At 33.8% G+C, this 12,620-nt stretch overlaps 1 protein-coding gene across 1 annotated transcript in view; it reads right to left on the reverse strand.

Moving 5' to 3' along the window:
- The window catches only part of LOC149807800 (nitric oxide synthase, salivary gland-like), a 52,495-nt gene that overhangs the window by 12,790 nt on the left and 27,085 nt on the right, over nt 1-12,620 (reverse strand). Inside the window, exons 13-20 of the mRNA XM_089970663.1 lie at nt 10,839-10,943; nt 10,359-10,408; nt 5,354-5,488; nt 3,819-3,993; nt 2,058-2,199; nt 1,646-1,721; nt 892-1,088; nt 404-573 (exon numbers count right to left, since the gene is read on the reverse strand). Coding sequence (XP_089826789.1) covers nt 404-573; nt 892-1,088; nt 1,646-1,721; nt 2,058-2,199; nt 3,819-3,993; nt 5,354-5,488; nt 10,359-10,408; nt 10,839-10,943 — 1,050 coding nt within the window. The remainder of the gene's footprint in view (nt 1-403; nt 574-891; nt 1,089-1,645; nt 1,722-2,057; nt 2,200-3,818; nt 3,994-5,353; nt 5,489-10,358; nt 10,409-10,838; nt 10,944-12,620) is intronic.

A 12,620-nucleotide genomic window follows, 5' to 3' on the forward strand; every position in this document is an offset into this window, starting at 1 on the left:
TAAAGCAACATAAATATACCCTTTTACAGGTATGTCTGGGGCCTCGAGTGGCCGAGTGGTCTAAAGCGTTCTCCGTTACGGATCACTGCCATCTCATCTCTGTCTGCGTGGGTTCGAGTCTAGGATTCGGCCAATGTGGATATGTGAGAAAGCTTGTCAGTAGCTTTTCGTGGATCGATGGTTCTTCCCGGTGTTTTCCCGGGTTCTTCCTCCACCTTTATACTGGCCGCCATGCATAACCTATCGTGTGCTGAAAATTGGCGTTAATCCCCACCACCACAAGAACAACAACAACATGTACGTCTACGCATATTAAGTGTACTTATTGTCTGATGTATTCTGTTTCAGGAGTACTTTATACGGAACGTTTTTGTCCCAGAATTCGAAGTGACTACAACCGTACATTTGCGAGAGTTTCCAATCCTTCTCTGTGGCTGTGATCAGATGCATGTGTCGCTAAGATCTTCAAGAAGCTTCGTGTAGGTGGTGTTGTAATGTCCAAATATCTCGACAAAGCTGTCCTTACCGTGCAGGTTGGAAACTTCGGAACCCTCCCCCATGTTTTCATATTGCCTGAAAGCATAAGTACAATGAAACATCTAACTATTATTCAGAAACATAATAATAACAGGCCTGCAGACACATATTAGCTTGGCAACATTTGCCTAAAATTACTCAAAAAACTAAATGTGTTCATTGATGACCTCTAGGGCCAAGCATATTACTGTTAAGTTGTCTTCCAGGTAACTTCTACATCTTATTCCATGTTTGAAAACTTTGAAAATAAACCACGAATTCTCTGAAACCTTTCCTCCGATATTCCGTCTTTCTCTCTGTATCTTTCAATTAGAGGAAATATAGTGTATAGACATACAAGCAAATTCATTTTACCTAGTGGAGTTTGATGTTCTAACTGCATCTCAATCTTAACATTCTGATCCACAGGGGGAGCATTATGCAAACGGGTAAGGATCCCGTCTACAAAGGCAGGTGAATTCTCTGCATATACCGCCAGATGGTCTCCGGGGCAATATACTAGCTCTGACGCACCCTCTCTGTCTAATCGCACCAGCAACGTCTGCCGACTGCACACAAAACAAAAGAAAGAAATATAACATTTTTTGTTGGGTAGCAGAAGTTCGCGAAATGCAAACACTATGATAAGCTGCCATTTAAGTCGCGTAAGACTCTCACCTTATGTCCAATTACTTATGTCCAATTACGACAGGTACATCTTTAAGTCGCGTTTAATATGAAGTAATTATCAGATACAAGACCACAAGGACTCTGTCTGCCTTTTCAGTTCAATTGTTTTGATGACGTTAGAGCATATTCTTGCATATTTATTATTTATGCTACTTGTAGAGGTAGTGGAATATAAGCACAGTCATTATTATATAATTGTCAGAACAGTATATGCGCTAAATACGAAATTTATTAAACTTATGTAATTACAAACATAAAATACTTTGTATCTCTCATTCGAGGAAACTCAGATCCTTTTACAGTTCAATATACGCAGACGCCTTGCAGTAAAAGATAAAACAGAGCGTTACCCTTTCTTCGAGATCAAAATAAAACAAAGCAAAGTAATAGAAAAGTGACGTAGAAATCTGCATTCAGCACATGTGCAAATTAATAACTCGAATCCAAAGACTGCAGTTGTTTACTCTCGATAAATTCACATGGAACAACAGTCTTCCCGTGTAGCTTCGAGAGACCTAGGTAAAAATAGAACGTGCAACTGAAGATTATGATTGCATACACGTATGTCGTTCAGTGCCGAGATGGTCCTTCTACGTAATATGACCTGCAACTGGTCATGCCATGTTTTGCTTTTTAATCTGATTCATTTTTATTGCAAGCCAGTTGTAAGAAGTTTTGTTCATAAGCATTCTTACGATTAATCTGATGTATGCTTACAATAGTTCCTCATGTCAATCAAAATTCAAGGAAACACTGATGCGGATATATGTTTGTGCTGCTACGTAGTGAAGATATTTAAAACCCGTACACTATACAACGGCACCATTGTACCATTCTTTTAGAGTACTTACTTTCACAAATATCATCTGAAATTTCTTCTGATGGTGTGAGCCTAAACTTCTCAGGAGACCATATGAGATCGGTTTGAGAAAAGGAGCCCAAGGCGTCACGGATTGTTTTCTCGTCTCCAACACTGAATGCCTCACACGCAGCCTGGGGAAATACATGATCAACTAATTTAGCATTAAATACATTTATAAATCATACCTTTATAAGTGTATTTTGAAATGTCGGAATTAACAGGAGTACATGTTGTATACTATTTGCGTATTTACAATTGCGTGGGTTTACAGAGATATACCAAATCATTACTAAGACCTGCTTTCGTGCTTAAGCATAATAGCATGCACTCGTTATGAAATATCAAAGTATTTAAGCGCTGATGTCGTTTACATCCAACGTGCAAATATTAGTTTCATGGGACGCTTTGAACATTCACGTCATTTCTTATAGACTGTTCTTTCAAACCGACCAAAGCCCGTATTTCGTCTGGAAATCAGACGTAAATCTTCACCAAAAATATCAGGTATATTTTAATGATGACTTTAGCACCGTTTGATTTAAATGTTAAAACAGTAACTAAAGCAGCTGTTTACCAGTTAAATAGAAAATTTATATTTCATCATGTACTAATTTACCAAACATCACGTACGTTTTGGAAAGGACAAAAAAAAATATTGCAATGAGGGTAAGGCCTGCCACATTGTCAGATGTATTTATAGCTAGCCAGGATTTAGCGTTTTGCTGATTTCTAGTATCCTGACGATAAATATAGACGTATATAGGAAGTTGGGAGAATTGTACATAATGCTCAATAGCATATAAGGCTGTCAAATACTAAAGGCCACAAGAATAACATTCATATTTAGATAAATGTCAAGACAGGATGAGGTTAAAGTAGTAGGAAATATAATTATTACTCTGTTTTAATCAACGAAATTAATTTACATTCAATAATATGATCTAATTTGTCTACGATTATTAGTGCTATATATCTGAATGGCTCTGATACAAACGAACCAAGATGATTTCTTTTCAACCCATCTCACCCGTCGCTCCTGTATATCATCGAAACGTTAGCATAATCACCTGTTCAAGACAAGTATGCCATGACCGACATATTTATGTCCTAGTGGTTATGTCAAAATTGATAAAGGTGAATGAATACTTGAAATTTTCTTAATATAAATGCAATAATATATACGACACGGTGTTGCATATGCATATATATATATATATATATATATATATATATATATATATATATATATATATATATATATATATATATATATCGAAAGCAAATTCATTAGTTCAAATCAATCGACAAAAACAACCTGACAGTGAGGTGATTTCAAATGTAACCACACCACACCAAATCGATGTCTTTATATTCACTTGTACCTCTTTTAGCAATAAACTACTTTTGCCAATAGTTAGTAGAACCATCCAAGGAAAATATACCATTTAGAGATAGCTCGATATGATAGGCCATCGGTCACTTACAAGTTCGCACAGAGAAATCCGTTATATGTATGGCTCTAAGCCCTCTGGCTTACTTTCTAATTTAGCCATAGTTGCTGTAATATATATGTTTGTAAACTATTTTTTTTATCACATGTTGCGCCTAAAATTAGTTCACTAATATTTCAAGTCAATAAGTCTACAACTTTGTCAGTATGTCATGTGACAAAATTACCAGGGGGATGTGTCATTAAATTCTTGAAAATGTAAATAACTAAATTGCTACTTAAGATCATAATTTGTGTTACCTTAAAAATATCCTGCGCCCAGGTTTTGAAAGATTCCTTCTGTCCGTGTTCCTCGTCCCCCTCACCCATCTGTAGTACCCTCTTTGCACCCAAATCATGTAGTATGTTGTCTAAGTAGTGGCCGAAAGCACACAGTTTAGGGTAAGTACTCGAGCCTAGGCCGAACACCGAATATCTAGAATTTAAGACGCACCTTAATGACGTCATTTAATGCACAAATGATACTCATATGTAGTTTCAGGAGAGCTCATTCAAAATGATAGGATAACGCCATACACGATTTGTTAGCATGCCATATGGATTGATTTCGCACTGTTAACCCCAATCTAACCAATAGAAGGCTGTATTATTCGCATTCGTCTGCTGTGTCAAGGTATTTCTTATTTTTTATTTGATTACTTTTGCATAGAAACATGGAGGTAGAATTATATATTCCATGCGAATGTTTAAGACATCTGCACTATGTATTAACATCTGAAAATCACCAGATGCTGTGTGCGTATTATAATATATATATATATATATATATATATATATATATATATATATATATATATATATATATATATATATATATATATATATATATAATGAACTTAGTGGCGACACACCGGAAGCTGAAAACCAGGTTCTGCTGAAGTCAGTACACCAATTGTGAAACTGGGTTGAATCCCAAAACTAATTCAGGAAATATTGCACAATCATTGCTAGCACCCACAGAAAGGACACACAAACTACAAATGATGATGCAAATATAGTATAGAAATAACACTGAAAAGGTACACTAACCTACGAGCTCATCAACTAAAAGGTGTATACCAAAACGGTTACCGCGCAGAAAAGGATATGGGCGAATCCGGCTATAAGCGGCATAGATCACCATTTAAATTAAAAAAAAAAAAAAACGTGTGAAGGACGGAAACAAGGAAAGACTCGTATGCCCAGTTTAATTTAACTGTCTTTTATAAGAGTAAATTGAGAACAAATTATGTATCCCTCAAACTCTTTATACGTGAACGGCACACATAGGGATTACAAACACTTTTATATCCGCATATAAGGGTCAATTTGGATGCATTGCTGTGGTCATACAATTATGGATACTTCCATGCAGAAACGTGTTCTCTTGATCTACGTATAAAACGAGAAAGATTCGTAAGACGTATTTACTATTGAATTCCTAAATATGAACAGTTTGAAAAAGAATGATCGATTCATCAAATATAATAGTCATGGATGAAATACTCATTTCATAAATTCAAACAATAGTATCGGTGCTGTAATTGATGGAAATACTATTTAAACTCCAATAGAAACAACTGATGTTGATTTTAATGTATACCAGTTATAAAAGACCACTAAAAATTCCTTATGATAATGTATTCACTGTACATTACTTTCTCTAGACACCATGGTGGGACCATGATGTCATTTGCGTGTAAATACGATATAGGGTTTCCTGACTTATGAAGTCACTGGCCTATTGATAAAATAAATACAAAAATACGGAAAGCAAAGAACACATGATTAGATACCTGAGATTCTGTAGAGACCCTGTGCCAATTGTCATGCTGTTCTTCCTCTTCTTTAACTCTTCGTTGTTGCGGTCCAAGGAAGATTCCTTATCTTTCAAGGCAGACTGTTTAGATGGCGTTCGTTCGCCTTTATCACTACAACAAAAAAATAATACATTATGTCAGAGTAAGCAGCTGGAATTTTATTTTAGAGATCAATAAGCATGCACTAGATCATCACAAATCAATTACTTATAGATCATTCAGTGGATTCTAAAGCGAATGTAATAGATGTTACCTGTACACTGTTCTGGATTGTACCTCATTCCTGAGTAACTAGATATAATGAAACACATATTTATATCTGAAATATATATATATTTATATCTGAAATATATATATATATATATATATATATATATATATATATATATATATATATATATATATATTAAATCTTAAAAAATGCAAGTGAATATATAAATTGATTCTCAATATAATATGATTAATTATTAACAAAATACTTGATAGTAAGCGTTATGCACACCATATTTTTAAATTATATACATTGAGTTCTGATAACCTATTTAACATTTGCCAAGATTATATCAAGATAAGTTTATATATATATATATATATATATATATATATATATATATATATATATATATATATATATATATATATATATATATATATATATTCTTTCTATTTATTTTCTGTATCTCAAATAAGTGTGCATTATACAAAACACAAATATTGATAAAACTGTTTATCTCTATTTAGTAATAAATGATATATATTCTCGCTAGAAGTCATAAGTTTCCCCGACTTTCCAAAGACTTCCATACAACCTCAGTTGTAAATCAGAAAGCCCGACTTGTCCATTCTATACCTAAATTTTCCTCTAATTAATGCAAGACCACAGATAAACCAAACTGCCAACTATCTATCAACCGTACATCTGCGTGTTTTGGCTTCATTATGTTTCCGTACCACCAACCGTTCACGCCTTAGAACATATATGAGTACTCCCTAACAATGGGAACTATTTTAACTCCGCCACCTTAGGCCAGTCAATGTATGCTTTCCAGGCACATTTCGCCGATATAACTGCACCATATTCGCCCACATGGCGACTAAACGGTGTCTATCAAGTCCCTTTTTATTTATTCCCTTGTGTAATTTACCGGTTTAATACCGTAAGTACTGTCCTTGCAGTCACGCTACCAATGTATACCATTAGATTTTAATATGTACTATTTTACTCAGGGACATTCATTCGGTTTTGGTCGGAATTCACTACTAGTGAACCAGGACATTATGGAAACACACTAACACTTCACTCCGTGACGTTTGCTCCTATTAATTAGCTCATTAGATCGGGTCAGTAATATTTCCATGGCGCCGAATTCCAATAATCAAACAAGTAATCACACAAATCTAAGAACTGCTTAAAACTGAGCACTATATATATAGTGCGACAGTGCATGAATGACTCAAAACAGTAAGAAAGAGCACGTGTTTATATGATAGCAAAATTGGAACATTATTTGTTACTGTATTAAAACAGATGGTGTATGATGTGTTCTGGAAAACGAAGTAATATTTGTTGTTCAAATTAACTTTTAAAATCTGAATCAAACGGTTTTATTACTTATTATTCCTGTAAGTCAGACTTTACTGGGTATATTTCGCAGTTTTCCTATTTAGGAGCAGTGACGGTCAGTATTAGAAGAATAGTTCATGTATCTAAAGTTATCGTGAATAAACATTACAGATGTTGTTTCGCACGAAAAGCACGCACTTCATTCACTTAATAAGTGTATTCTTTTGCATATATAATACTCCAGTATTAACTGTCACCTATCAATGCATGCAATGTTGGTCATTTATATGTAACATTTACTACTTACTAAGAGTAGCTATTCAAACTTTTATCTATACATTTTAGAAAAAGCGTTCTGTGTCGGCCAAGACATAAATAACATATCTATGATACGTGGTCATGCATTTAAAACAATACACACGTTGATCGTTTTCGGTAGAAGGGGTACATTACTAATTAGATGTAACGAATAAATAAACCACAAGCTGTAGACATAAATAGTATACAACTGATCCCAAGTCAAGGAAGCATGAAATGCAATTCACTGTACTCCACCTTTGCGATGATGTTGAAATATTCTATAAAATGTATCTGTTCACCAAGCGTCAAGATTTCAGGTTTACATGAATGCTTGCATGGTGAAAAAAATGCAAAAGTGAGAACGAGCTAACGCAATACTTGAGACTAAATCAGCCAAATGTGATACGCAGTTCATAATAAATCTAGTGGATTGTAAGTGTGTAGTACTAACAGAGGTAGGCACACTCATGTAGTTTGATGGATTCAGATTGGACATAACTTCAGAAAATAACCTTAAAACATACGATTGAAAACCCAATGTAGCGAAGTGTCGGACATATGTCATACTAGTCTGATGGTATCATATTCTTCCAGAAACAACAACCAACCAATTTGCTTCATTCCAAGTGTAACTATTAAAAGTATGTATACAGTATGCCAAATTACTGAGATAATCGCTATTATTTAAATAAGAAGTACAAATAATGCACAGATGTATACCCCTTATGCACCCTCTAGGACATTGTTTTTATGAAACCGACTTCAAAATTGTTACCTTAGTTTTATGTATATTTAATATGTATATTTTGTTGGGTATTTTTTTCTCTATGATAATTATGTAGTTAGGGTTAGATCTTGTCCAAAAACAAATTTATTTTCCACCTGACCAATAACGTTTTATTTAATAACCAAATAATACATAGTTAATATTCTCACATGATTATTATCTTGGTCTGTGTCAAGGTCATTATATTTACCATGTTTTTGTATGGAAACTAAATTTAGTAACAAATTTTACTTTGTAAAGAACTCATAGTGTACTAGAGTGTTCTTTAAATAGACACCACATTTCCAGACCATGCAAATTGTGACCTAGTTCAAGGGGCTTATAAGCGTGTTAAGCTGAGAAATTACTTTTTTCTGCAATTGCATCTGAAGCATAAATCAGTTTTACTGCTGCGTTCTGAGTTTCAATATGACGGAATTTATTTGTTCAAATTATGCATTCACTGTAATAAAACGTGTTCCTAAATACTATGTTCGGACCGAGAGATCAATTTGGAATTATAGTGAATTCAGACAGGGACACTGTGAATTATATAATTATGCTTAATTGGAAAACTGTTATTAAATCATCCCACTTCAGGTTACCGGTACATTAGTAAGTTTAAGACTATAAGCATATCGACACGTTCAGTGGTGAATCTTATTTCGAACACTACTTAAATTTCATTATAACTTTTTTCATTAGGACTGGTTATAAAACATTTTAGACTATTTTGAGATTTAATTCTTTACTTCGCCATACTGTAAGTTCTTTATAAACTTGCATTTTCCATTATATGTAAATAAATTATTTGTTGAATGTTACAAACATTCTTGGTTTCCGCTGTCTTCTATTACTTATGTTATGACCATCAGGTCGTAATACGACGATCTAGATATGTGTTTACAGAAGAATTAATTCAATACGTTTCGTAGAGTCCAACTGAAATGGATATATATATATATATATATATATATATATATATATATATATATATATATATATATATATATATATATATATATATATATATATATGCAAGAGATACAGGACACGCTGGACCAGCCATAATACAAACTTGTATATGACTACTTATAACACAGCAAACGATTATGGTAATATTAATGAATATTCGACACAAATACATTTACGACACCTGAAAGTAAATAGTTAGCTAGCAATTATGGTAATGAGAGAGTCCATGTTCAGACAAGCTGTGGTGGTATTGAACTGCAATGTTTCTGAAAGACATAGGGATCCGAAACTCTAATTAAAACGTTTCAACCACAGTTCTTAATATTTAGTAGGTTCGCCATTACTAACAAGAATGTAACTAACGATTATAATGATCGATTGTGTGCGATTAAGTATTAGAAATCTCTAGCAACCATGATAAATATTGCTTTTCACAGTATTGTGTTAACGTGCCTTTAACCCAAACACATACATACAAACCTGTTTGCATGCATGCTTGCATACATATATACATACATACATACATACATACGCACGGACGCACGGACGCACGCACATACATACATACATACATACATACATACGCACGCACGGACGCACGCACACACACACTCATACATACATACATACATATCACATACGCACGCACGCACACACACACATACACACAGACACACATACAGACATGCATACATACATACATACATACATACATACACTCTTCAAATGCAAGTAATACCTTTTTCCTGTTTTATAAGACACGCGATCGATTCTTAATACAGGAATGTACTAAATTTCATCATCACACCCCAAACAGTTACGTGAATAGTAATTATCACATCAACGTTCAAAACTGATGTGATTGCTCTAAAGGAAGTAATACTACAATACAAAATCTCATATAGCACACAACCTCTTGCAATGTTGCAAAAGCTTGCCTGGTTTTCTGAATATATCCATACTACTCCTGGAGATATTAACTCGAGACAAGTATAACAGACTGACACAAAATTTCAAAAGGAGTAATCGGACACAGTCACATTTTCAGTGAGGCAAAAGTGATTGTCTTGTTTGATATTATGTACCAAATTGTATAACAATATATCAAAATTGTTCTGCATAGTTATTCAGAGATACGTGAGCAAGAGAAATTGGAAAATTCCAGTTCCTCTCTGTCAGACTCCGTTTTTTTCAGGATATTTTGCTTCTCCTTGTTTAAAAGCATACCATGTTTCCAATCAATACTTTACAAATTCATGAGACGAAATGAAAGCGTGACAGTCGACAAACAAATATGCGCCAGTATATTCCACCAAACCATTGCTTCTTTGGTTATAAATTGTGAACATGTATTTTTGTTTCTCTTCAATACGTACTTGTGCTGGTGGTCTGGATGTTTCATTTCAAGTAAAATCTTTGCAAATACCTGTTTAAACAAAGTAATACATATCTTAAACAAAAATAATAATGTCATTTGAGTGGTATTTTGTGGTCGGTTAATACGTTGACTCATGGCCATGAACAAACCTGTCGCTAATACAATAAGTGTAAATCTAGATATGATTGAAAACGATAATGCTATATAATTGAAAACGATAATGCTATATAACAATGAAATATAAGAAACAATAAAACTAATAGAGATGCGCATTTTAGTTTAAAAGAAAAGACGTTTCTTTTTAGTCGACCCGGATCATTTCAGAAAATACCGTGTTACCTATTTTTACATTGCGCAACGTTGAAAGGTAAGTTTGATTGATTTCTTACATAGCTTAGAAACTACCTTTTTACATTTCTCCAAACTATGTACGTATTTGACTCACGCTCACAAACCATGAGTGTTTATCTATGCTTACCTGTCCATTTTCAGGTGGATCTCCATTTCCAAATGTGCTGGTCACGATCAGTAAAAGTGATTCGCGTTCAAGATCAACGTAGTCATATTCATCCATCGATAGCACCTGCAGGGATATCATCATCACGTAAGGCACATAAACAATATTTTAAAAATCGCTTTTTTCCGTCAGATATTAACACCAACGAGTCAAACACTGCCCTTTTATGCAATAATATTATTATGAACGGAATTTTGTTTCGCACTCTGTTTCAAACCTTTGATAAGGTACGAAAATTTCTGTATCAGAGAGACAGTCAAGAGCCTATGTTACCCGGGTGTATTCTTACGAAAGACAGTCTTGATGGGTGAATCAAATTTTATAAGATCCTTCACGCATTCATTTAACTAACAGCTCCTTATCTATCAGTGTAACTATATCTTGAGGCCTGCTAATAACTACATGAATGACAATGATTTTCAAAAAGGAGAGGTTGTTTATGTAGTGGAATGTCAGCAAAATACTGATGTATTCTTTTTTATTTGAAGATAACTAGCTTGATCCTACTTTCAGCATCAGTGTAACTTTAGCAAGACAGAATAAAAACGTTGAGAATATGGGTTAAACGAAGCGAAGCATAAAGCTGGGTTCATTGAACATGTGTACCGAATGAAGCTCTTCGGAAGTATATCACACATATCGATGAAACTACACACATATCACATTGAAGACACTGGCACAACACGACAATGGTATAAATTACAGTCTTATATGTTTAAGGTGGTTTATATAACAATAGCGAGAAAGTAAGACGCAATGATATTTATTTCAAAAGACGCGAATAATTTACTATGAATATTTAATACTGAGGGAAGATCAGTAACAACGAGAAGCAAACTGTCTCACATATCATAAATTCACTTTATTCAAAGTACTAACATGAATAATTCAAATTCGTAGAAGTTTTTGAAACCTGATATTTTATATGTTATCAAAGGTAGCTTAATTTTAAAATAAATATGTTTCATAGTCTGATCTTTCAGAGCAATAATTATGAATGTACTCATTAGCCCGATGCTTTAAATTCGGGAAGACCTGACGAAATGACCGTCGATTGGACTTATTTAAATTGATGGTTTCTTTTATTGGAGCCCAGATTTAATCGTCATTTCCATCACTTCGATATTTATGAATAATTCGGAAAGACGCTACGTCATACGTACCAAACGATGGTTTTGTTTTTCTCTGAGTAGGAAAATATTTTGAAACAATAATCATTTTTTTCTTGTGACTAATGCCTGTATTCGTTTTAATCTGGGAATAACTAGGTTGGTTCTACGTTCAACATCAGCATATCGTTAGCAAAACATAATTTAAACGTTGAGAATATGGGTCCAACGAAGCTAAGCATAAGGCTGGATTCATTCAATATGTGTACTGTACGAAGCTCTTCGGAAGTATATCACACATATCTATGAAACTGCGCACATATCACATTGAAGACACTTGAACAAAACGATAGTGGTAAAACTTACATTCATATAGGTTTTATGTGTATTATATAACAATGGCGAGACAGTAAGGCGAAATGATTTTTATTCAAAAGACGTGTATAATTTACTTTGAATATTTAAAAGTGAGGGAAGATTAGGAGCAACGAGAATCGAACTGTCTCACATATACATATTCACCTTATTCTAATGACTAACAAGATCACTTCAAATTTTAAAAAGATTTTCAAGGTGGTTTGTTATTGGGTTATAAATTGTAACTTAATTGTAAAGAAAAAATGTTTCATTGACT

This window comes from Sinohyriopsis cumingii, chromosome 1 (genome assembly GCF_028554795.1).
Source record: "Sinohyriopsis cumingii isolate HCF-2022 chromosome 1, ASM2855479v2, whole genome shotgun sequence".
Classification (NCBI taxonomy): Eukaryota; Metazoa; Mollusca; class Bivalvia; order Unionida; family Unionidae; genus Sinohyriopsis; species Sinohyriopsis cumingii.